Source organism: Vigna unguiculata, chromosome 3, assembly GCF_004118075.2.
Source record: "Vigna unguiculata cultivar IT97K-499-35 chromosome 3, ASM411807v1, whole genome shotgun sequence".
Lineage (NCBI taxonomy): Eukaryota > Viridiplantae > Streptophyta > Magnoliopsida > Fabales > Fabaceae > Vigna > Vigna unguiculata.
The window spans coordinates 2,652,830-2,679,697 of record NC_040281.1 but is presented as its reverse complement, the minus strand read 5'-3'; the positions used below and the strand labels follow the sequence as shown (position 1 = coordinate 2,679,697).

General features: G+C 33.4%; 5 protein-coding genes across 6 annotated transcripts; 4 read left to right on the top strand and 1 right to left on the bottom strand.

The window, feature by feature from the left end:
- On the top strand, nt 1-7,782 carry LOC114178166 (probable inactive ATP-dependent zinc metalloprotease FTSHI 1, chloroplastic). Its single transcript, XM_028063915.1, has 15 exons — nt 1-831; nt 927-1,014; nt 1,552-1,986; nt 2,093-2,146; nt 2,278-2,343; nt 3,096-3,191; nt 3,275-3,403; nt 4,037-4,089; nt 4,955-5,150; nt 5,699-5,813; nt 5,880-6,154; nt 6,593-6,676; nt 6,762-6,874; nt 6,956-7,205; nt 7,272-7,782. The coding sequence occupies exons 1-15, from the start codon at nt 200-202 to the stop codon at nt 7,452-7,454; spliced, it is 2,769 nt and encodes a 922-aa protein (XP_027919716.1). The 5' UTR covers nt 1-199; the 3' UTR covers nt 7,455-7,782.
- A 4,918-nt stretch (nt 7,783-12,700) lies between these two features.
- On the top strand, nt 12,701-16,934 carry LOC114178607 (F-box protein SKIP8). Its single transcript, XM_028064614.1, has 3 exons — nt 12,701-13,120; nt 15,380-15,576; nt 16,220-16,934. Exons 1-3 carry the CDS (start codon nt 12,701-12,703, stop codon nt 16,470-16,472), a joined length of 870 nt encoding a protein of 289 aa, XP_027920415.1. The 3' UTR covers nt 16,473-16,934.
- A 366-nt stretch (nt 16,935-17,300) lies between these two features.
- LOC114178609 lies at nt 17,301-20,166 on the top strand. 2 transcript variants are annotated; one of them, XM_028064615.1, is made up of 3 exons: nt 17,301-17,669; nt 17,760-18,029; nt 19,919-20,166. In XM_028064615.1, exons 1-3 carry the CDS (start codon nt 17,461-17,463, stop codon nt 19,953-19,955), a joined length of 516 nt encoding a protein of 171 aa, XP_027920416.1. In that variant the 5' UTR covers nt 17,301-17,460; the 3' UTR covers nt 19,956-20,166. The 2 variants fall into 2 exon arrangements, with proteins under 2 accessions (XP_027920416.1, XP_027920417.1); XM_028064616.1 differs by having other exon boundaries at nt 17,324-17,669; nt 17,790-18,029.
- A 1,532-nt stretch (nt 20,167-21,698) lies between these two features.
- LOC114176471 (RNA polymerase II transcriptional coactivator KELP) lies at nt 21,699-24,097 on the top strand. Its single transcript, XM_028061519.1, has 3 exons — nt 21,699-22,166; nt 22,263-22,368; nt 23,760-24,097. Exons 1-3 carry the CDS (start codon nt 21,867-21,869, stop codon nt 23,846-23,848), a joined length of 495 nt encoding a protein of 164 aa, XP_027917320.1. The 5' UTR covers nt 21,699-21,866; the 3' UTR covers nt 23,849-24,097.
- An 898-nt stretch (nt 24,098-24,995) lies between these two features.
- Nucleotides 24,996-25,941, bottom strand: LOC114179206. Its single transcript, XM_028065456.1, has one exon. It carries the CDS (start codon nt 25,833-25,835, stop codon nt 25,221-25,223), a length of 615 nt encoding a protein of 204 aa, XP_027921257.1. The 5' UTR covers nt 25,836-25,941; the 3' UTR covers nt 24,996-25,220.
- Between the last annotated feature and the right edge of the window lie 927 nt (nt 25,942-26,868).

Here is a 26,868-nt window from a genome sequence, read left to right as displayed (position 1 = left end):
CTATCTGAATACAAGAGTAGAGTGATTAAAAGCTTTATCCGATTGGGTGAAAAATTCAAAACAAAACAGAACGAGTTGTAGATTCCACTCTCGTTTCAAGCTCATCTCCTTTCACTTGCAGTTCTCAAGTTGCACCAAACCCTAATTCAATAAACCATTTTCATGCATTCCTCTGTCCATTTATGAATTCATCTTAACGATGAACATTCTCTCCTCGCCCCACTTTCACATAACCAAGTCCCACTACCACCACCGCAATGGGCCACCGAAGCAAACTCCGAGGCGCCTTCCGACCCACCTTCTTCTACGTAGGTCACCTACAGTGCTCTGCAATTCCTCCTCCGCGAGTGGCGAACCCGGTTCAGATGATTTCGTGAGCCGGGTTCTGAAGGAAAACCCGAGCCAAGTGCAACCCAAGTACCTGATTGGCGACAAGTTATATACTTTGAAAGAAAAGGAGAGTTTGGGGAAAGTATCCATTTTTGGTATTCTCGATGTGCTGAAGAGGTTGAACCCGACAAAGCCTCAGAGCAAGAGTGAGAGTGAGGTTTCGGGAGAGAGAAACTCTGTATATTTGAAAGACTTACTGAAGGAGTATAGAGGGAAACTTTATGTTCCCGAGCAAATTTTTGGGTCGGAGTTATCAGAGGAAGAAGAGTTTAACAGGAATGTAAACGAGTTGCCCGGAATGAGCATTGAGGAATTCAGGAAGGCTTGGAGTAACGACAAAGTCAGGCTAATAACTTCAAAAGGAGGAAGAGGAGGTAATAGGGATTTTGTGGTGGATTTGAAGGAAATTCCTGGTGATAAAAGCTTGCACACAACCAAATGGTAGAAAATAATGGAATTATATTGTTAGTTATGCAGCTTGTTTAAACTGAGCACTGCAGTGTTGTGCCAGAATTTGATTAAGTGTGGTTTTGCAGGGTTCTTAGGCTGGATAAAGGAGAAGCTCGAGCGGTTTTGGCTGACTACAATGGACCGCGATACGAAATAGAGAGAAGGCATGCTATGGTTGTTAATCCTTTTCTTGTTCACATATGAATGATTCTCTTGAGATTAAACTATTCATAGAGCCCTAGTCTCTATTGTAAGTTTTACTGCTGATAAGAGAAAACTATTTAAGTTTTAGTTCCTTCACTTGCATAAAAGTTATTTTTTGACCCATGTTAACATTGAAGAAGACTTTCTGGCGATAAACTGCTACAAAAGAATTTGTGGTCATATACCACTACAGAAAAAGCTGTGTAGGAACTAATGCTTATAATTTTCTCATATAGAGACTAGAACATGAAATAAGAACAACTACAGGGCGCTGATGTATAGTTTAACCTTTTGCTTATATTATTAGTGTTAGTGTTAGTGCTAAGAGAGGATGGCCAATTACCTCAGTTTGTTTTACATTTCGTTGTCTTTTTTCTTAGTTATGTATGCTTTCTTATCTAGTTTGTAGTCAGACTCAGATTTGGCAAGTTGCATGAATGGGATAGATACTTTTTATGGTGATCATAGTGTCATTGTTCTTTTAACTCTTAATTTATTTTGCCGCAGTCTTGGGTGGGTAAAACGCCAGAGTACCCTCATCCAGTTGCATCCTCCATATCTAGCAGAGTGATGGTTGAGCTTGCGGTGGTGTCAATCTTCATGGCTTTAGCAGCTACTCTAGTTGGAGGCTTCCTTGCAGCAGCATTGTTTGCTGCCACAAGTTTTGTATTTGTGGTGGCTGTCTATGTTGTGTGGCCTATAGCCAAACCGTTCCTCAAGCTCTTTCTTGGTCTTGCACTAGCAATTTTGGAGAAGATTTGGGATAATTTTGTTGATTTTTTCAGTGATGGTGGAATTTTCTCTAAGATATTTGAGTTTTACACTTTTGGTGGAATATCTGCCAGCCTTGAGGCATTGAAACCAATTATGATTGTAGTTTTGACTATGGTCCTTCTTGTTCGTTTCACTCTTTCAAGAAGGCCTAAAAACTTCAGAAAGTGGGTAGGTGACTGAGTGATCCACTAATTATGCATGAATCATTGAACCAATCTTGTTCTGTGGATTAATTTCATTAGTATGGTCTAATGGATGTTTCTTTGATAAACAGGATCTTTGGCAGGGAATAGACTTCTCACGATCTAAAGCTGAAGCCCGTGTTGATGTGTGTTAAAACCTACATTTATTTTAGTTTCTATTCTTAAGAAAATTGATGTTATTTTAAGTTTTTTAGTCCTAATTTTCTTTATGGATTCTCTTATTCATATTTCTGGCTTTGGAAAACCGTTGCTTCAGGGTTCAACGGGAGTCATGTTTGGTGATGTGGCAGGAATTGATGAGGCAGTTGAGGAACTTCAAGAGGTTATCTTTTTTTTCACATGTTTGATTGTATTTATGGGAGTGAAAATAAGTTTATTGTTTTCTGGTTCACAAACTGAAGCCATTTGCTGTGAGACAACAATAAAGGAAGAGTTAAAAACAAAAATAAGTATATGAATTAAATTTTTGTGGAAAATTTGATACATTTTTCTCCATGGTCTTTTTCATAGACATCTTTTGTCACTTCTACAAATATTAGTAGTTTAAGTATTTTTCCTTGAGCATGAAGTAAAACTTTTTTCACCCCTTAAACTTTTTTGCTTGCAATTTGCTGCATGTTTTTGTTAAACTTTTTAAAACATAATTCAATTTAGACTAACATATTCCAAAATTTTCCCTTTAGCTCATTTAACTCTTCTAGACGAATAAAATTTATCACTTTAACATTCTGGATGGCTCCACAAATATTAAGAGTTTCAACTAGTTTATGCTGCTGTGCCCAACTGCAAAACAGCCCATAATGCATTAATGCATACGCAACTGCATTAAGAAGACGAGAGAGAAATTATGCCTGTCATTCACATTAATTATTAGACAATTTTTCCTTTAACTATTTTGAATAATATAACTTTATCCTTCTCAATAGTTATTTGCTTAACTATTACTATGCATGTCTCTTCTAATTTATTTTTATTTTTATTTTCTGCATTATATTCTTATGTCTTATTTTAATTGTCTTTGTAGTCTATTATATTGAATGAAAACTTATGAAAGTTATTTATGATTTTGTTTAGTTGGTGAGATACCTAAAGAACCCTGAGTTGTTTGATAAAATGGGGATCAAACCTCCTCATGGTGTTCTTCTTGAGGGTCCTCCTGGATGTGGAAAGGTCAGATTCTTGTTCTCCAGTAATGTTTGATGTAAGATTCTGTCTCGTCTGGCAGATGCTTAAGTTTTGTCATGCTTTTGCAGACCTTGGTAGCCAAGGCTATAGCTGGTGAAGCTGGTGTTCCATTTTACCAAATGGCTGGATCAGAATTTGTGGAAGTTTTAGTTGGTGTTGGTTCTGCACGTGTTAGGGATTTATTTAAAAGAGCCAAGGTAATCCTACTTCTTTTATTCCTGATATTTCATTTTAAAATCACGTATTTGCTGCTAATTTACTCAGGTTCTTGAGTCCTTCTTTCATGTTCCTCCTCATGATTTAATGTGAACTTAATGTACATGTCAATCATGAGGTGACTGGTTAAGGGTATTGATCATTTGATGAAACAGTATATCTTCATGTGTTTTGCTTTGTTCAATCAATTCTGTTGAAGTTTTCAAGGACTACGGATTCTTATGACAATTTTCAATTATTATCTCCTTTATAATTTGTTCATTTGTTCACTAAAAGTTCGTAAACTTTCATGTGTTTCAGTTCCTTGCTCTCTAAAGTAGAAATAATGTTAAGAAGAATATCCATTAAGTATACTTCTTATGTTTTATTTGGTAAATTCATTATTTCTGCTTTGCTTGTTGCAAACAATGTGTGGATGCCTTGTGTCATGAAGAACCAATATATCGCTCAATATGAGATATGATTGAGTATAGAGCTGTTTCTCAGTTAATTTTTTAAAATACAGATATAGATTGTAGAAATATCTAAAATACAGATATAGATTGTAGAAATATCATGTTTCTATTGGAGAGCTAGTGATTGGTGGATGCTTAAATGTTTGTTTCTCTTTTCAGGTGAACAAACCGTCAGTTGTATTCATAGATGAAATTGATGCATTGGCAACCAAGTAAGGCTATGTGCATTTATGTTGAGTTTATAACTTGACAAATTGTATGAAGTTGTGGATTGTTTGTATGTCCATGGTATGTTCACTTATTTGTTAGAGAGAATGGATTTACGTTGTCCATTTATACAACTTAAGCCAAAGGAAAATGTTGATTTAGTAATTTAGCTGGCCTAGAATCGTATTGGAATGTATTATATATTGAATTCACAGTCAATTGTGACTAATGAGCTTCCTGATAAGTCTGTACAAGTGCATATTAAGTAGTTATTATTAGTGGTACCATATTGTGTGCATTGTTGATCCATTGGTTGGTCTAATCTAGGTATTGATTTTCACATACGCTATTCTTACAAATGAGAATGCATAGGGGAAAGCAGCATTCGGTTTCTTCTGTTGTAATATTTTTAAGTCCATACTGCCAGGCATTACCATAATATTTTTGGCACATACCATAATTATTGATGGGAACTTCTTGGAAGTTCTATTTAGTTCATGAATGGTGATTGGTTCTTGAATAATGACATTTCTTTATGTGGTCTTAATTTTAGCTTTTTTAAGTGTTAAATAAGCACATTCTAATTGAAAAAAGACGTTTAAAAAAATTATGATGATTATTTACGTTTTTTGAGAAAAAAATATAAATACTTCAAAAATTCCTTTTCAGTGGTTCTCTTAGAAACTAAGGATTATATATTTAAAAAAAAAAAAATCAGTTTTTTTCTTTTTTAATATTTACACAAATAGATCTTACTATAGAAACAATTGAGATGCTGGCGATGTTGCTTGGTTCCATCTGTCAGCTGACATCTGGAGTCCCCTAAGCATGCACCCTACCTGATTGTGAAATCCCTGCTTGATTGATTAGGCGACAAGGTATCTTCAAGGAGTCCACAGATCACCTGTATAATGCAGCCACGCAGGAAAGGGAAACTACATTGAACCAATTGTTGATAGAGCTTGATGGTTTTGATACTGGAAAGGGTGTCATATTTCTAGCTGCCACAAATCGCAAGGATTTGTTAGATCCAGCACTTCTTCGTCCAGGTCGCTTTGATCGCAAGGTTCCTTCTTAACCTGAGTTAGTAAATTTTTTTCTAACTTTTGTTTGGGTTCAGTGTAAAGTATTTTGTTTTTGTGATGGGCAAATTAAGAAAGAATAAGTATAAAGGTTTGCTTATTTCCTGATTTCAAACTGTTTGGTGTTTTTAGAAGTTAAAAAACAAGAAACTTGTATAACAAGGGCAGTTTTTTAAAGATTGTTTAAATAAAAGTCTGTTTTTCAATCTTTAAATTAAAAAATAGAACATTCGAGTTATTTTGATATTTTACTGTCATTTCCATTGCTCATATTCTTCCTTGGAACTTATATCTTTCACCACTTAAACTGTGTAATAGCTAGTTTTTGAAAATTGTTTTAAGACAATTTTTAAAATGTAGAATAAAAAACAAAATTAAGCACACCCTAAACTCTTTTGGTTTTGCTATTAAATGCTTTGATTAAAACACAATCTTCTGTTGCAAACAATGGCTTTCCTGTCCACCACATTTATTAGTAGTTCTTTCTAGTTTCAATGGTATGCTGTTAATGTTTTTAATTTTTCTTCTGTAGATCAGGATTCGCCCTCCTGGTGCGAAAGGAAGGCATGATATCTTGAAAATCCATGCTAGCAAAGTAAAAATGTCAGAGTCTGTTGATTTATCGAGCTATGCTCAGAACCTGCCTGGTATGAACTCCTGTCTTACTGAATGAATTTTGCACTCTGATATCCGAACACACGTCTTAATTTCAGGATGGTCTGGAGCAAGATTGGCTCAATTGGTCCAAGAGGCCGCCCTTGTGGCTGTGAGGAAACGGCACAACTCAATTCTTCAGTCAGATCTGGATGATGCAGTTGACAGACTTACAGTAGGACCTAAACGTGTTGGAATAGACTTAGGTTATCAGGGACAGTGTCGTAGAGCTACTACTGAAGTGGGAGTTGCATTAACTTCTCATCTGCTCCGTCGATATGAGCATGCAATAGTTGAATGCTGTGATCGCATCTCAATAGTACCTCGTGGTCAGGTCCTTGTTCAGCTTCCTTCACTATATTATCCTCTACTATCTTCTACAAGTATTCTCTCAATCTTTTCCCGTTCTCTAGTTTGAGGTATTACCAGTACCATATCTGATACAATCTGCAACACGGGTAACCTGGTAAAAAAGTATTAAAACTCAAGCATGTGAAGTTTAAAGAACAAATAACTGTATAGAGTTAATTTGTGTTTAAAAGATGTGAGATCAAGGTGTTGGTAGAAAATGTAGCTCTAGATAGAAATAAAAGTAGAAGAAATATCTGTATGGAGCCTATCTGATGTACGTGCTACTTTATTTTCATTTGTATAAGGCTATGCCATACTCTATATACAATTCCTGTTTGATTGGTAGGTTTACTTAAAAGGTTGCTATATTTAAAGGGTGTTTCTATAATTTTATCTTACAAAGACCACTTTCTTCTGACAGACATTATCTCAATTGGTATTTCATCGACTTGATGATGAATCATATATGTTCGAACGTCGTCCTCAATTGCTTCATCGCCTTCAGGCATGTAAATGTACTCTTGAGTATATTAGTTTCCTTTTTCTTGTTCAAATTATTTGTTTGAGTTTGAGCCCTTGTTGACGAACAGATTCTGCTTGGAGGTAGAGCTGCTGAGGAGGTCATCTATGGCCGTGACACGTCAAAAGCCTCAGTTGATTACCTTGCTGATGCATCGTGGCTTGCACGCAAAATATTGACAATGTTAGCATGATTACTATTTTTTTATACATTCGACTTTCTGCTTATTTTCTTGTTCTACATAAGCTCCTTTTCTACTTGCAGATGGAATTTGGAGAATCCAATGGTGATACATGGAGAACCACCACCTTGGAAGAAGTCGGTTAAATTTGTGGGACCAAGGCTGGATTTTGAAGGGTCTCTTTATGATGACTACAACTTGATTGAACCACCTCTGAACTTTAAGATGGATGATCAAGTTGCACAAAGGACTGAAGAGTTAATAGGTGACATGTACCGAAAGACTGTGTCTCTCCTTAAGAGGCACCATGCAGCTTTGCTTAAAACCATTAAGGTAACTTCGAGTAACACCACTGCAATGATTTAGTATTCTGTGCCTTACTTTTGTGTGCCACTGCAGGTACTTCTTGATCAGGAGGAGATCAGTGGTGAAGAAATAGAGTTCATTTTAAACAAATACCCTCCACAAACCCCTTTATATCTTTTGGAGGAGGAATATGCTGCCAACCTTCCATTCAACAAAGAACAAGTTCAAGATTTGGAGTATGCCTTAAAACCTCAGTCAAACGAAGAAACCCTGTGACTTCTTCCTCGTCCAAGACCAAGAATTTGTTCCTGGATTCCTGGCCAGTCACTGTTTCAGCAACATTCATTCCTGGAAAAGGCTACTTCAAAGCTTACATTTTTTCACTGAGAATGAACAACGGTATATGTGTTTTGTTGAGCCATAAATTTTGATCATGCAGTTTGTATGAAACTCGATTCATTATAACTTGTTTTAGAGGCCTTTTCTTCCATCTTCACAACGAAAATCTGAATGCTTTGTCTTGAAATTTGACATAACTTACCATGTGCTGCTTATGCTTCGGTATGTTTTCGGGGAAGAATATGATAAGTTATAGAAGAATCAATCAGTAGTACATATTTGTCAACCCAAAATTTTTATTAGCATTATTTAATAAAAGTATATAAATAGTAGAAATAATATTTTAAGATATAATTATTTATAATTAGTCTAAATAATTTATTTATAAAATATGATTCATTTAAAGTTATAGAAGCCAACGGGTATAGTTCAATTCCTGTTCCTGATTCTTATACATGAGTTGTTAGTAAATTCAGATGTCTGTTTTCCATTTATTGAATCAAAATTAATTGTAGGAAGACTTAAATTACATAATTAATATAAAACTCAAGGATATAGTATTTGATTGTTTAAAGTTTTTTATATTCATTTTTAAAATTAAGGATATATATTAAGCTTGTATCGCTACAATATTAAAAATAAGATTATTACTCTTGTGGTACTACAGATTCTTTGCTTTGAAATATATAATTCACTGTAAAATAAATGTTGTTGTCATAACTTTCAATTTAATTATAATTATTATTATATTAATGTATAATGTTTTTTATGTAACACCTATATGTATGTAATGAGTTATTATATTAATCTATATGTATAATGTTGTCGTAGTATGATTTGAAGGTTTTGACACGTATTTTATATAAGTTTCTCATCAGTTCTAAAATATAAATGAGTATTAATCATAATAACTAAAAAATAAAACAACCATAATGGGTTTGCATCAAGTTTGACATTGTATAAAGTTTAGAAATACTACGACAACTTTAAAATGTTACTTTTGATATATCTAAAAATATTTTAGCTAATATTCAGTATCAACTAAAATAATTTTAATTTTTTTATTTAAAAATTAAAGAGATGCAAGAAAAACTATGGTTGAAGAATTTGAAAAATATGAATGTTTGGTTGAATTTATTTTCTGTTTTGTACGAGAACAAGTGAAAGAAGTAGAAGTAGATTTCTCAACAACAACAAAATCTCAAATTTATTTCTTTTAATTTTGGTTTCCAATCCAAATTTTGATTTTTTTTTTCTGCTTCTCTTTCACTGTTCGGGGTGCATATCGGATAAATATAGATAAACTTTTTACAAGTATACTATTTGTGTTCTTCTTTAATACAATTGAACTTTCATGTTAACAGTCTGTATATAATTTTTTTATTCCAAATGTTTACTATTTGAATTATTAGAATAAAAATTTAAATTTCTTAAGTTTAGAATGGAATAAGATTTGAATTATTATTTTCTTGGTGACTCCTCCTATTAATTAGAATGGAATTTTGGTATAACCCAACAGAACATAAGATTTCAATGAAAAGCATATGATGCGATCAAAATTAGAATAACGTCTAAATTTAGTGTTATTGATAATCAATAATGATTGATGTTCCACTGTCTCATTTCTTATATTCAAAACAAAAACTGTATAATATCTATTTAAAATTAATTCATTTCTATTGTTTTCATATTATTTGCATTGGCATGAGTGGAGTTAAGTTCTTTCTTACAACAAAAGTCAAATTCTATGCAAAAATGATTATACCAATCTTGATATAATAGGATTATGTGGTAATGCTTAATTCTACCTACAAATTTTCTATATTGTATTTAATGTTACATTAATAGTGATGTCTCCATTAACATTTTTGCAAGAAATTGTATTACTAACTTCTTTAGGTTTTGATTTTCTCATATTGTATTAATGTTACATTAATAGTATCTTCTCAATTAGTAGTCTTACAAAGTCTATGATTGTGGTCCACTAATAACATCTTTAGCTCTGTGTTTTCAAGTATAATTTATAATTAAGTATTTATATAAACCAAACTTCATTAACTCATACTATAAGATATTTTACTGGTTTTGTTAGTGTTGTTTTCTGCTGAATATTAAAAATACATTATATTTTAATATATTTTAAAACGTCAAAGTTAGTGATAATCAATATATTATGGAAATACAATAAAAAACAAAACAAAATATCCAAATTCATACCAAAACCATAGTATATAATTTGATAATAATAATAAAATTATACTTTTTCGACACAAATTGATTAAGAACATTTTTTTTATGCTTGTACACATGAACAATCATACTGAAATTTTAAAAAAAATAATAATAATTTAATGTTGTTGATATTCAATTATTTTATTCATGTTTTACTTGCTCATTTCATGTTTAAAATGGATTATCCATTCTTCTTGCTAAGGTGCATTTTTTTTTTCTCTTCACAAAAAAAGTCAACCTCCATATAATTATTATTTCACTAATTTTTGGCTTAATATGATGCAAGGTTAACGTTGGATTCTTTCCCTAGTTTTAATGATGTTTATCTTAATGTTGCATTAATGTTAGTAATCCTCCATTAATTTGACCATTCAATGTTTGTGGTCCAACATTAACCTCTTTTGGTTTAGATTTTGTAGAACAATTAATGGTCAAATGTCCATAGTAACCACAATTAACACAAATGAAAAACAAACTTTTATCTTAATAAATCAAAGGCTTAATATATTTCCTTAATACAGTTGTAGTAATTGTGTAATATTTTTTTCTCAATTTTTTTTAATCAATGTAATTTCAATATTTATTAGAAAGAGTAGATGTGATATTAATACTAGCGTTGTTAGAGAATAATCACTTAACATAATGATACAATTGTATTTTTGTAAGAGGAAAAATCTCCATATTATCATTCTCTAACTAATCTAATAGAAGAGACATCCATTTAATAAAAAATTAGGACCACATTGACTAAAAACAAATTGAGAAAAAAATATTAAATTATTATTACAAATAATGGAACCATAGTATGTATTAAGTTTATATTAAATTTAATGTTATATAGAATAGATAAATTATATATAGTAAGAAATAAATTTACTTTCGCCTTTGTTTCTTTATATTATTTGCATAGTTTGGTTTATATTTTTCCTCCTAATTTAATAACATCCATGTGAAATTTATTCCACCACTCTTTTTTTTTTTGATAGGATGAAAGTGCCTTTAATTCTTTTTATTAAATTTGTTGTTATTGAATTTAATATTGTATTAATGGTGGACGTGTTATTGGCTAGAAAATAGGTTACCTTATGTTTGCGGTTCATCGTCAATATATGTGAAGATATATTTTTTTAATTAGGGTTTCTCTGGTAAAAGGAGTGTAAAACTTTTCACTTTTTAACTTACTGAAAACTATTAATTTAAATACAATACAAAATTGTTTGATAAAATTAGGTGATAAATATTAAGTAATGAAACAATATATTATTATATAAATGTTATTATACAAATAATTTGTTTTTTATTTTTTTTTTCAAACAAAAAGTGTATTGTATAAATATTTTTTATAGAAAAGTATTATTACATAAGTATAATCTTATAATTTTTTAAAAATAATTATTTTTTATTAAAAGATTGGATTTTTCCATTTCTTTTAATTTGTATATTTTTTTATTTGAATAAATCATTTATCTAAAATAGTTTATCTAATGAGAGTATTAATTAAATTTATTTATTTATTCATTCTATTTATCAAATTAAAATATTTTCATGTTAAGTTTTTTTACCATAATTTGGATATAACATCATATAATAAAGCATAAATTACGTTGATATGTAATGTTAACTTTGTTCATTTAAACTACATAAAAAATAAAAAATAAAATAACTCAACAAATATTTAAAATAGTGTACTAGTTAATTATTTTATCAAAATTAAAAGTATAGAATAAAAGATAAAAAAAATGAAGAATGATAAGAAAAATTATTTAAATATAAAAAGAACAAATAAGTTATTATATAAACTAAGAAAAATATAGTGTAATGTAACTTATCTAACATTAAGTTACTTTGAATTACTTACAAACAAACAGGTAGAATAAGTTAAAAAATAACTTAATTAATCTTATATACTGGTTTAGGGTGCAGGTAAACCAAAATTGCAAACTAAATATTTCAGTATATATTAAATAAAATTTAAATCAGTCAACCAGATATAAATTGCGACTTCCCCCATTCTTCAAAAATATTCTTTATTATACAAACATTTTTTTTTTTCTGATAATACCTAAGAATCATAATTTCTGGATAAAAATTTATCTTATGCCCAACGGTTTCTGATTGTCTTTGTACGGTGGTCGTGGAATTTTCCTTCATTGTTCTCAAAGATTTTGAAATTCGCACTTCCATTTTTTTGAAGGCAATGAAATGACAAACAAATTTTATTGGCATATTTAATGACTATACAAATTTTATTTAATAAAAATAAATATTTTCAAAAAGAGCATATATATATATATATAATTTCATAAACCAATTCCTAAGTATTATACGTATTTCAAAGAACTGAGATGAATGAAGAAATGTTGGCACAAACATTTAATTTTGTTGACAGGTCTCTCTAAAAGCTATAGAAAGAGAATTCAGAGCAATAACATGCATCAATAAAAGCTCACACATGCATGAAAAAGAAAACACAAAAAAATATGCAGAATTGAATTGAATTTGATCCCAGGAACCCAAGTCAAATAACCTATAAAAACATGCGTATATTATTAACAAAAAAAAAAAAAGAGTGATGTTATTGGTAATAAATGAAAAAGAAAATATAATTGAAATTAATTTGAAACGAAACAGTTAATTGATGAGCAATGAGGAGAGCACAGCAGAAGAGAGGTTGGGTGGTTCTGTTTGGAACGAAGGAGTGAGTGAGTCTGAGTCTGAGTCTGAGACCGAGTCAGGTTAACAGCGGCAGTAACCTCTTTAACGTTCACGGGTTTGGCTCTTTCTTCCAACACACCAAACCTTATTCCTTCTCTCTTCAAATCCTCCAAACTTAACTAGGGTTTGGGAATCAAGGTCACTCGCCACTCTCTACAACCAAAACGGACTATATATATAAACACTTCAATTAGGGTTTTGATGTTCTTCAAATGCCGAGTTTTGATGACTTATGAATGGAGATTTTCTCTGTTTTGTCCGAGCCCTCCTACGTCGCCGTTGCAGTGACCGCTCTCTGTTTTCTTCTCGCGCTCTACTCTCTCCTCCGATCCTTTTCCCTTCCTCGGAGATTCACTCCGCCGAGGAAGCACCACTGCGATTGCGCCTCCGATTCACCGTCCGTCGCCGCCGCTGCAGGCGCCGTGCCCTACCTCAACGGCGCCGCCGAAATGCTTGAGCCCAGTCCCGTCCCGGCGCCTGTCGTCTTGGGGGAGCGGTTGACGGGGTCGTCCATGATGGAGGAACTGGTGCCGGAGATTACGACGCACGCGCTCAGTTACTTGGATTATCCCAGTCTCTGTCGTCTCTCCATGACCAATTCTTTGATGCGAAAGGCCGCCAACGATGATAACGCTTGGAAGGCCTTGTATCACAAGGTGAATTACTGAATTCTAATTCTTGTGCTGCTTTTTTTGTTCGATTGTTATCTCATGCTGAGAAGTAAATGATGTTAGGACTTTATAGTTCTTTTAGGCTTTGAATTGGTTTTTGAGAGTAGTTATGAATGATGTTCAAGAATTTCTACTGGTTTATTTAAAATGCTTTCCGGCATTTTCTTGGTGTTTCTTGGGACATTTTCTTGCCTTTTTGGCCTTAGTTTTATGTTTTTGTGGTTATTGGAGGAAGAGATTGAGTTGAATCATGTTAGGAGTGCTCTTTCAGAGGTTTGTATTCCAAACAAGGTTATCAATGGTGGATGGCAGAATATGGCGATATGCCAAAATTCCACTATACAAACATTCCACTGTGGCCTTATGTGCCACCATAGTTGCCGTCACTTCACAAATCTTAGAGGAGGGTTTTGAGAAAACGTCACTCGTTTTAGACTATAACAGCGGCACTATAACTGTTATTTACAACATGGATGCAAAACTTTAAGCCCTAGAAGATTTGCATATAAAACTATAACAGCAGCCCTGTGTTGGTTATTTAACATGGATGAAGGGTTCCTAGAAGACACAAGGTGGCAGCAATATAACCGTTTTAACAACATGCATGTAAAGCTTTAAGGTGGTGACACTATAACGTTTATTTAACAACATGGATGCAAAGCTTCAGGGCTTTGTAGAAAACTAGAAGGCAGCGACAGTATAATGGTTATTTAATAACGTTTATGCGAAGCTTTAAGGCCTAGAAAACAAGTAGGTGGTGGCACTACAATAGCTATCTAAAATCTTCGTTGCAAAATTGTAAGGCTTCCTAGAAATCAAGACAGTGACACTCAACAGTTATCTAACAACATAGATGAAAAACTTTAAGGCCTCCTAGAAAACAAGAAGGAGGCAGCACTATAACGGCTTTAACAACATACATGCCAAAGCTTTAAGGTTTTCCTAGAAAACAAGAAGGTGATGGCATTATGACGATTATATAACAACACGGATGCAAAGCTTTAAGGCTTCCTAGAAAACAAGAAGGCAAGCACAGTAATGGTTATTTAGCAACATTGAAGCAAAGCTTTAATGCCTACAAGAAAACAAGTTGGTGACGGCTACAACAGTTATCTAACAACAGCACATGGATGCAAAATTTTAAGGCTTCCAAGAAATCAAGAAGGCAGAGACACTAAAACTGTTATTTAACGCATCAATGCAAAACATTTAGGCTTCCTAGAAAACAAGAAGGTGCGTTAAGGTTCGTCCAGTCATACATCTGTTTGGAACAATTGCTGATGGAAGAAATAATTGTTATGTAATTAAAGATGCTATTAATGATGTTCGGTTGGACATGCAAAGAAACTGTCCTTGAATTTTTCTAGGGTAATATACGGGATAGATTTAACTTAATGAAACATGCTTGTCGCTGTTTTGGCACTGACACCATTATTAGGATTTTCTAGGGTGAGCCTGTTACCTAGATAAGTAATTAGCTCTGACACTATTATTAGGATTTTTCTAGGGAGAATACACTAAGGAGATTTAACACCATATAAAAGATTATGACATTACTTCTAACCCAAAACCTTAAGACATTATGTTTGTGGATTTTTTCCTTATATGTTGTTTGACTTTTTCATTTTTATTGTGAGAATTTCGATTCATATTTGGATTTAGATTCCTAACAAATTGAACTTTTGGGTTAATATTATGACAATTTGGTGCATTTTAATTTTGTCTGCGTACAACTTAATTTTCTATAACTAGATAATTTTGTGTGTGTGTCACAATTTTCTGTCCGTTAAATGACATAGCAGTTTATTGGCTTTCTATATTTTCTACTATCCGCAGTTGTTAACAACAATGGTATTGGGATTTCATCCCGCCAATATCTCCTTCGTATATCCAAATCATTCTCCCTTTAAATTTTGGGGTTTACCTGGAGAGAGAAATGGAATTGTCTGTAATTTTTTGTGTTACTTCTTTGTGTAAGTAGACTGCTAGGAACAACCATCCAAATAAGTTCTGTTTCTTCTCTTCGTATGCCCAGTTTTGAAATGTCAGATTAAAGATGAGATAATGTAGGGGGAAATGATTATGTTGTAGGATAAACCATAAAGGTGTAAATTAAATTGGTAGGAACAATAACTATGCTTTAATTTGTCCTATCTGAGAATGTATGCGATTACTTTCATTGGATTCTTTAGTGAGTTCCATCATTCTGATTTTGTTATAACCTTTCTAAATTTGTGGTTTTAGGACTTCACATTGGAACAAGATAGTATCACACCCACTAATGGGTGGAAGGCGTACTATGCTGCAACAAGAGCAATTGTGAATATTAATACAGAATTCTTCAATATTGTAAGAGATAAGTCTCTTCCAGCAATGAGTCGTTTTTGGCTGAATGCAGATTATGTGAAGTGCATTCATGCCTCAGGAGAACTCTTTTCCGGGTATGAGTTTTGCTTCTATCCATTTAAAGAGTATTTTCGTTTTGGACTAGCTGTTCATATTGATTTCATATTGATTTCTTATATAGGTTGTTGTGATAATTTTAAAGATTGTTTATATGATACGAATGGTATATATATCAAACTGCCAAAACTTCATGGATGCCTATATTTGTCATAGGTCGTTGAATTTCATTTTTAATGATAATAATTTAAATCTTGACCAGTGATATCGTATTTCGATCAGAAAATTAGAGGATGTATTATGTTATACCTTTGCAAAATTTTACTCCTTACCACTCGTTTATGGGATAAGTACCGGAGAGATCTAGTGTAGAATGTGGCAATATTGTAGTGGGAATTTCTGTTACTGTTCATTTATCTTGGATACTTTAACTGAATTCTCGAGGAATAGTAGTTTCAAGAATACAGGTTATCATATTACTGTAGAGCTTGATAATCCAGATATACATGCATTTTGAACAAAATTAGAATATTTAGTCCTTATGTAAAAGTCCTGTTCATTCCGTATATAATTCTTTCTGAAGTTCTTGCAAGCCTGTAAAATTATGTATCCAATTTTTATTTTTTTTGACATAATCAATTTTCTGCACTGCATTCAGTAACACAATTGTCCATGCTACAGGTTTAATGCAGTAATGCAGAGTTGGCAACTAGTATTCAACTGGGAGCAAGGATTGAATTTTCAGGTTCGAGATGTGCGCGCTCGCGTCTTGGCAGACATGGCTTGGGTTACCATGAGAACATATGTTGACATGGATACAGGGCCATTCAATGTGACCAATGTTTTTGAGTTCCATAATGGACGATGGTATATGGTTCATCATCACAGTTCTATGATGAATGGGGATGTGGACCATCAGATAGTGCATGGATAATAGTGAGAGATGATACATTTTATGTCTGATACTGGTTACAAAAGGTGGTTTTATTTGCAGAAGCAAGATGCTTGAAATTTTCGTGATTTCTTTGGAAGATCCTTTTGTAGTTTCCAATTTTAGTTTCATTTTTATACTGTATATAAGACAGGAAGTGGCAATGGCGCCAGAAAAGAGTTATAAGTACAGTAAATGGATTAAAGTAAACGCAAAAAAGATGGGCAGAAAGTGGTTACTGTGAATGATACGTTGGATCAGGACGACGTTCATACTTTGCAGGCATCCAATCTACTTGTGAAAAGCAAGGCTCAGCAGTCGTCGGGGGGAAGAAAAATGCACAAGCATTCTCTATTTTTGTCGTGCATCCTAGTCTTATTGTGCATCTTTTTCCTGTGAGTTGATTTTTGAATCCTATGCTAACAAAATCATGATTTTATTGTAAAGCATGATTACGAGAGATTCAGAATTGGTAGTTCCAGAAGTTCTCTTTTTTCTTAAACCCCGACGATAGATTCAGAATTGGCGTTGAAAGCATATAACCCAATTCGGATGTCAAAGAGTATAATTTGCGAACGTACTAAAAATTTTCCCAAGTAATCTTATCAGAATATAACAATCGTAAGATCACGGGCTAAAATGTACCTATGAATTTTAATTTGCTAATATGTTAAGGATTCTATTGTTTGTAAATTGCTAATAATTAATTCGAACACTAAATGATTAAGTATAGAAAAATATTGAGTACGATCTATGAGTCTGTTTCGGAAACACTTTGATATATAAATTTTGCAGCCAAACTTGAATATTACTTGTCAGAGCCTGCCCACGTCACTTTATTAATGGTGAGAGAAGTGAGTAGTAAAGCAGTTACATCGTTGCGTTAGCGCTTAGCAGCCTCACATTTGACAGAGGGGTGGCTTTGGAGAGGTTAGTCAAATAAAAGGAGTGGTGCACGTTATCCACCCCCGAGAGTGCGAGAGGAGAGAGAATGACAATCTCTGTTTTCTCAGTTCCGACGCCTCAGTTGTGCGGCTACAAAAACTCGTGGCCAACTCCAACCTACCCTTCTCTTTCTTTTTCTTCTTCGAAGTTAACTGTTACACTGTGCTCTCCTTCGCCTCCAACTTCTGTTATCGATGAGGGTACTTCTCCTGCTCCAGACGATATTCCCCTTGTTGATCGCTCAGAATTCGTGAGGTATAATGGTTTCGCATTATACGTAATTCCCGTGCCATATTGTCTTCTCTCTTGCATGGAAAATAGTGTGTAGATCTTTTTTCTTGACAGAGAGCAACTAATTCGAGGTGTTTTTCACAGCGGTTGTAAGGCATGTGGAAGAGAAGAAATAGAGCAAGGATGCAATGGTGAAGGAAGGATTCAGGGTGGAATTGCAACAGTACCAGGGTTTGGGTGGTGGCCTATAAAGGCTTACAGGCCATGCCCTGCATTTGTGGCATCGGGTGGTAGGTATAGGCGGCAAGGACAAAGCATGGACGAGGTTGTCTCTGGAAGTGGTAAAACATCCACAATAGGAACTGCCAGCGACTCCAAGAAAAGGTACGTGTAATTTTTCTTTTCATGAGCTTCTTATTCTCTAATATCTGGCTGCGTGTAATGTGTGTGCTCTACAGATCATAAATGGACTACTAATCTCCTATCTTAGATGCTTTAGTCTTTCGTACCTCTTCTGATTCATGAAACTTTCAACAAGACTATAATACGTGCTTTAAATAAATTTTCAGCATTCATCTCTAAAGTTAGGAACTCACTCTGTTTTACGCTTCCCGGGATTCTGATATCACTTTTTGATGGCTCTTTCATGAGTACCCCTTTGGTTTTGTAAGGATCTCATAGGTCCCCATTACTCTCCTTTCATCCTAATATGAAGTGAAAATGTTTTCATGGATTTAAGGTACTTGTTGAGGAAAAGATGACTCCATCAACTAAGGTGGTTTGAACACACATAAGATCGATATAAGCCCCCATAAGAAGAGTAGATCTTATCGTTTGCATCCTTCTGAAAAAGGGATCTCGTGGTGAATATTATTGTTAAAGATTTCGTTTTTGAACAAATCCAATGATATTGTGTGCTCATCTAGTGCGATAAAATATTGTTTATGAGAAGTGTATTAGCCACTAGGAAGGACAAAAAGTCTTCTCCCACAAGGTAAATACTACTGTGTTTTATCCGAAACTGATTCATCAGAGATGCCCATTTGATTATAAATTCTTTTTCAGTCTCACTTTGAATCTCTCATGGTCTACCTCTTACTCTAACCAGCTTCCCTACACCTGATCAGTTCTCTAATTGGGACTTCTATTGAACTTGTTAAAAGAGATACAATTATATTCATTTTCTGTTATCTTTCCCGTCTGCATGCTTGTACATGCATGGCCTCTTCTCTCCTATATATTGATTCTCTCTCTCTCTCTCTCTCTCTCTCTCTCTTGTATTATATACACTTATTCAATATAATAACCATTACTCTTTTCCTTTCTCTGTTTTCGTTCCCTGACATGGTATCAAGAGCTTAATCTCTTTTGTCCACCCTCTCCTCATGATCAAACCTCTTTTGTCCCCCACACTTTCTCCGCCCCCATCAACCTTGTTTTCGTTCTCTAACAGGACTTTCTCTCGTTTCTCCATAGTCCAAACCAACAGCGGTGTGATTTTATTTAGTTTGAGTCCAAGAATCCTAACTATATGGTTTAATTTCCTATTTTCACCGTCAAGACTGTGCTAGCCCACTTCTTACTTAACTTTCCTTCCTTCTTGTACTCCATTTTATGCCTAACTAAACACAAACCATGTGATTTGAAAGCTTCTTCACATAGCTCCAGTTTACATTTTATTTCTTCTTCGGACCTTCCTAATAGAACTGTACCACTGTACTGTTTGCAAAACATTCATTGAAGTACTGGCTCCTAGGTATGCCGAATACGAAAGTCCAAAACCTAAGGTAAAAGAATCAGGGCCTGAGGTTCACCCTTTTGAGAAGAGTATCACTTCAACAAGCACAAACATGTTTTGATGCAGGTTTGATTATCGAATGCCTCAAGTATTGATTTGGCATGTCTGGTTGGAACTGGGTCGCGGGTGCTTGGCTGAGTTGAGTGGAAGTATTTTCCACTTTTATTCTGGTTGATTGTGCACACTTTGAAGTTCATGCAGATAATTGAAAAGCTTGGGAACAACTATTTGTTTCCAAGTGCCTTCTTTTGCTTTGTTTCCAGAAAATTAGTATTCCAGAAGAGAAATTAGAGTATCTGAATTAGCTAACCTAAATTACCGTTCAAACTTGTGTATTAATCATGTAGAGAAAGGTGAAGTGAGGTGGCGCATTCAGTTTGAAAATCTGAGTTCCATAGTTTACCATGATTTTCTGATCTTTCACTTGCCTCTGTATCTTCTAACTGGTGCTGTAAAATGATGTTAAATTTTACAGTAACAAAAAGGAAAGTGCGAAGAAATCTAATAGGTAAAGTGGTTGGGAGGACTATTCAACTTTGAGGTGACAAAAGCAAAAGCTACAAAGAAGAAGGTATAAAGAAAATGTTGATGTTCTGGTCTGCTACAAATGGTAAATTCAATATTGTGTAAGGATTGTGGAAATCTGTGTACGTCTTATAAATGCATTGGTAAATATGGTGATGTCATGAAATCATGCATGCATTGGTAAATAATTTCTCTGAATCTCGTTAGCTTTTTCCATTCATCTCCGGCATTCTGCCATTAGAATTACCTTAGGCTTGAATAGGTCAAAGAGGATTTAACACAGGAGAAAGGAATATAAGAAGTTAACAATATCATATTTCTGAAATTGCAACATTAAGGTGAGAAATAATAAAATTAATCTTATAATGTTGTTTGTCTTTATTTTTCTTTTCCTCCAAAAGAAACGAGAATTTTGTTTTATTTAGCTTAATACTAGTTAAATAACTCGTCTGGCCTGGTTAATAAACTTATTATTGTTTAGTTCTATATATGTCCACGTATAAATAGTCATAGTAAGGGTATTAATATTAATTAATATTAATATTAATATACATATGCAAATATCATTAAAAAAAACCAGTTCGTAAACATCTTTGCACTTGCATGAAAATTAAATATATACACAACTTTGTAAGAAATGCTAATACAACATGTTTTAAATTAAAACATATATATAAATAGGATTTTGATAAAATAAAAAATAAACAAAATATTGAGTTAAAGTATGGTTGAGAAAAAGTTTTGTCTTTTGATTTGTTGCTTTTAAACACTTTTATTTAACATGTTTCAAAAGTGCTTTTAGGTGTTGTTTCCGTCATCTTTATTACATTTATTACTGGAAGAATAAATTTACTTTTAATGAAAAAAAAATAAAAACGGAGATGAGATGTGGGATGTGGGATTGAAATAAGGGAAGATGAAAATCAAATTATAATATTGACTTATTTATGGGCTAACTCGTATTTTTCTTTATTTTATTTATATGTTTCAATTTTAACTTTTTTTAAAATTATTTTAGGCATTTACTTTTAAAATTTGATCAATATTATTCTTTTGAAATAGTTATCGTTTTCTATTTTAGAAAAAATAAAATAAAATCAGTTTTTAACTTATTCAAAAGGTGAAATGGTTTTATTAGATTCGTTTACATGAAACCGGATAATCCAACTTATTCTATTTGATCAACTTATAGAAGATCTTTTAATAATAAATTAAATTTTGGAGACAACCATTAAAAATTATTAAAATATTTTTTACTTTTAATTTTTTCCATTTCCGAAAGTCAATTAAGTAAAATAAAAAAGCTTACTTTAAAATAACGCAAACAACATAAATTATCCTAAGTTTTATTTACTAAACGTAATAAAACAGGGTTAAAAAAGTAATAAACTACAGAACTTTCTTTAGGTAATAAACAAAGACAATAATTAAGTGAATATGATTAATTATTTTCTTTTATTCTCTTGCTAAATAATTTATAATTAATTATTAAAAATGTTTCTTATTTACGACTTTTGAACAGAGGTGCTTTGGTTGTTATTTTTTGTTTCTGGATAGAATTAAAATGTTTTCGACAGGAAAAATTGGTTTAATCTATGTTAAAGCGGATTGGATTAGGTCAATTTTTTTACCTTATTTCCTCTTCAAATGTATTATATTAAATATCTGGATTGATTTAAACAATTTTACAAGTATTCTAGCAGTTCAATTATGATATTTTAACCTAGTTTTTCGATTCACAGTAATTTGGATCGATTTCAACGTGTGAATAAACACCCTAATTTGCACGCTTTACTACACTCACACCTACTCAACACAACCGAACCCGTTTCAATTTCTCTCCGAAATCAATCTCTATAAGATTGCTTCTGTGTCTGAGAAATCAGCGAGACTTCAAAATGGACGATACTGAAACAAAACAGCGAATCGAGGAAACAGTTCGCCGGATTTTGCAAGAGTCGAACATGGACGAGGTTACGGAGTCTAAGATTCGAAAGCAGGCCTCCGAGGAACTCGGTCTCAACCTGTCTCAGCCCCATTTCAAAGCCTTCGTGAAACAGGTCGTGGGGGCTTTTCTGCAAGAAATAGAAGAACAGCAGCAACAACAAGAAGAAAATGATGAGGAAGAAGGTGAAGAAGAACAAGGAGTTTCCCAGGGCAAGGAGTACGATGATGAAGGCAATCTCATCATCTGCAAGGTTTGTTTGGTCTTTCTTTCCTCTGAACCACTTTTTGCATTTTACAGGTGGCAATGGGAAAAGGGTTCCTCGGTTAATTTTGTTTTTGGATTTCAGCTTTCAGATAAGAGAAGGGTGACCGTTCAGGATTTCAGAGGGAAAACATTGGTCTCCATTCGCGAGTACTATAAAAAAGATGGCAAGGAACTTCCTTCCTCCAAAGGTAGCTTGTGTTATTTATGTTGTTTAAGCCTTTTTTCGATTCTCCTGCTTCCTTTGGTAAAGGAATTTTGGTTTTGGATTGTGGGGACCCCGAAAGTTTTGATTTTTCTTTTGTGTGTGGAATGGAGAATGATACACGCCTCACATTTTGTAAACACTTGTTAAACAATTTTGTATACACCTGTTAAAGACTTCATTTTTCTTTCTATTTCTCTTTTTGTGAAATCATATATTCTATAAACCTGTGACTTTTATTCTCTCTACTTGAATATCAAGTGTTAATCAATATCTTGGGTGGACATGAATCATTTTACCTTTAGAAATGGGGGAGGTTGGCGGTTTTGTTTTAACTTCTTTAATCACGATCAAGTCCTTGTCCTTAACATTAAGCTAATTACCAGAGAAGGGGACCGGAAAAAACGTTCCTTTCTGATATTCAGTGGTTTCTTAACACATCTTTGCAGACATCATATGATATTTGAGGCCATTTATTTGGGATTGTTTGTGGTGTGTGTTGACTTTGTGTGTAATGTTCCATGCACTACTTCCGTATACATCGCATTGAAAATCAAATGCATTAGCCATGTCTTTAGAATATTATATATGGCTGCCATTCTGTTTCACATAAACATCAAGTTGAGCTCATAAAAAAAGGTTGGGGACTTGGTTATGGAATTAGATTAGTCTTGAAATAGTAACAGTGTAGGATCGAAATGCGTTATATTTAAGAAATAGTTGAACCGAAAGGGGTTTTGGCTTCCTCTCTCATTGGACTGGTGTATCTATATTCCTTGCGCAGATCATGAAAGTGTCTTGATTTGAAACTACGTGTCTTCAGTATCATATTTTGTTGGGCTACACATATCAACTCCATGTTGCTAATTTGCCTAGATAGAAGCCTCAGTGTTTCAGCTGGCATGCCAAAATTCTTCTAGTCAAGAGATCCCTGTACAATAGCACGAAAGTGCCTATGCATATTTGAGCCTCACTAGTCTTGCATTATGTGATGTGAAACCAATTGTGTGTTGAGATCAGTACTATTCTGCATTTGGTTTTGTCAACTTGATACTTGCTAGTTGCTATGCCGATGTGTGGATTGATAAATAGGACCTTTTACTAAGAAACATGGCAGCTTTTATTAAAAAGGAAAATTCTGTATCTGCATTGATGATATGTTCATAGTTCTTCATTAAGTTTATCTTTTCTTATCTAATCCAGAACTAGAACTAAGAAAATAAAATAAGATTTGTGGTTACTGTTTCGGACAAGTGGTGCTGAGTGTATCAATTTGGCCCTTATTTTATAATCTTTGTTTTCTTGTATAACACATGATGCTGATCATGATCCATAACTGAAGGTTGTTTCCTAATTCTGACTTCCTTTGTCTTTCAGGAATAAGTTTGAGTGAGGAGCAGTGGTTTGCCTTTAAAAAAAATCTTCCTGCCATAGAAAAAGCTATTAAGAAAATGGAATCTCGTTGATACAAGGGTGTGAGGATTTACATACATACCTCACTCATCAAGGACATACTAGTAGCTTTGCTTCTTTCTTTTTGGTGAATATCGTGCACCATGGTGCCCTTTTGATGCTATGGACCATTGACTTGGAGCCACTGTGAATCATGTACTATTTAATTGTTTTGCAACCTGAATTGGTAGAGCCATTTCAGGAAGGACTCTGGAGCAAAGTTATCATGAAAGTCACTTTAAACTGAACACATTTTTCTGTTATTCCCTTCATTATCGTTTTTACTCTGTTCTTTTACTTCCAAAATTACTCCCAACCCAAAAGTAACAAAAAACGTTTTTTTCCTAACGTAACTTTAAACCAAAAGGTATGAAAAAACACGTTCCACCTTATGCACTTCCAATATACGTTAAACACCTTCAAATTCTAATCTTAAATATAGACGAACTCGTCTCAGCATTTTCTAGACACGGACATGTTTCCTGTTGGTAATTATATTTTTGCGATGGATTTGGGTTTAGTTTGACAAGATGCAGAAGAAAGTTGGATAATGATAAAAACTGCGGATTGTCATGGATACTGATATCTTATTGTATCCCCCAGGAAAAAAACATTGTAATTTAGGTAGTAGTAGGTGGATTCTTAGCTTTTAGATCGAGAGAGTTTAAAACTTTGTTTTAGTTTTTCAAACTTCACAAGGTTAAGGGAATTTTACATACGAAATTAAAATTGAGCGGTGGGATTATGATAAAGCAAGGTTGCTTGTAGGAAGTTGAATCAGAGAATTGAGATTCCTACATCGTATTGTTGATGGACCATGTCGTCTACACTGCATTCAAACATATATGACCCAACTGGTCTTGTCAACCAGCACGTGGACCCGAAACACCTCAAATATGTATTCAAACCAGATTATTATAAAAATATAAAAATAAATACTTCTTGTTCTGGGTGGGGAGATGGGAAAAATGGTTCTGCAGAAAAGTTTTTTTATGGAAAATTGAACTTATTCTCGTGAAACAATAAATGTACAGCTGCTTTTAGGATAAAACTTAACCACTTTTCAGGCCATGCTCAGAAAAACATGGATACGTATCCATCTGATTCCTTAAAAAACATTAAAACATTAGTGATTTAGTTTCTGGTGTTTTAGTCCTGACCATGATTGATCAGTGTCTTGTGACCCATTCCTGCGATAAATAAACATGATGCAGAAACAGAAATCTGGAAATACTATCAAACTGGAAAATGTTTTAACAATCCTTACATCGATATCATTCATTAAAATTGGACAGGTTGTCCAAATATGCAGTTGATGGACCTATTTGTCATGGAAAACCTAACACACTTCCTAAGTGCTTATACTTGTATCTAGAAACCCTTTCCCTAACAAGACCCCAGATACAAATTAGACCCTGCAGTAGTAGCAGTGGCAGTGTCTTTGGCAATTTTGCCACTAAAAAGTGTTGTCTTCCACCCCACTTTCCAAGTGTTCATAGATGGAGTCCTTGAAGGACTTGTGGTAGAGCATCCATTTGCAGCCATTCTCATCTTCTCAATCAGAGCTTCAGTATTCACCTGCTCTGACAAAATCTCCTCCAGTTGCCTCTGCTCAATCACCAACTTCACTCTCCACACGCCGTTCTTAGCCGCCGGCAACACTTCAAGCGCCGACCCATTTGACAAATTCTCAACATAATCACACGCTGCAGACTTAAACACTTCCTCTGATCTCCGAACACCTCCAACTTTTTCACTGCAACTTTTCTGCCCCTCCTTCAACGGAAGAAGATAATAGAAAAGACCATAGCTTAACCTCTCTTGCTCTGGCAAAGGTTCCGAAGCATGACCCTGGCGGAAAATGCCATAACCAGGGTAATGTCGAAGCACTTGAGCCACAGTCTTGGGAGCTCTGAACTGCAAAATGGCACCACTGTCACACATAACCCGAATGGTGTGGTGACACTCTCCGGTGGTACCCTTCATGGAACAATTCCCCATTTTGGTTGATTTCAGTGTTGTGTGGTTCAGATTCAATGTTCAATGTTTCTACATTCCAAGCTTATATATTTATGTTTGAAAATTGGTGTGTGGAAACTTGTCCTCACAGTGTCACCCCCACGTTACTGTCTTATTTGGACTTTGTTTATTTTGATTGGTGAAGTTATCTCAGCGGCGCGCATGTGAATTTGGACCGTTGGGAACTGTTATGACCCATCCAAACGGAAAACAACAGAATGAGAGGAGATTCTCAATTTTAATACTATTCACAATCAAACACTTCACAAACACATTTATTTCAAATATCCGCTCCAGAGGCTCTGCATGTGTTGCTCCTTCTACACATTCATTTTATCAGTTATATTCTTTTTTCTATCATTAAGTTTAACTCAATTTCATTTTTTTAACTAAAATCCAAACAGTTATTACATTACTTTGTAATATCGTTTTTAACCCCATGAAAAAAAGAAGTAAAACATAACTGCCTTAAGTGATCACGTTTTTTTTACATTACTTTTTAATATCGTTTTTTTACTATTTAAATAAAAATATAGAAAAAATCTAAAGATTAATTTTTTTTATTAAATAGCTATTTCTTACTTATCATATATAATAAAGAAGTAAATATTTAATATAAGTGACAACAAAGTATAATTTTTCAATAATCAGATTAAACTTTGCATAACATATTACATAAATTATTATTAAAATTTGTGATTATTGACTATCTTTCACACAAAATATAAGTATCAGTTTTTCTTCATTTCTCTATACACTCATTTTTTATTTTCTTCATTCCAACTACAATATTCTTTAAGTTATAAGTAGCTCTGAATTTTGTAAATCTTTTAAATATACAAACAATTCAATCTTATTTTATATTATTTAAAAAAAACAAACAACTACTTTATAATTTCATAAAAAGAGTGTACTTTGGATAACTTTTTAAGAGTTGTTTGAAAAAAAATATCAGAAATTTAAAAACAGAAAATTTAGGCTAAATATATGGAAAAACTTAAAAAACCTTTTTTTT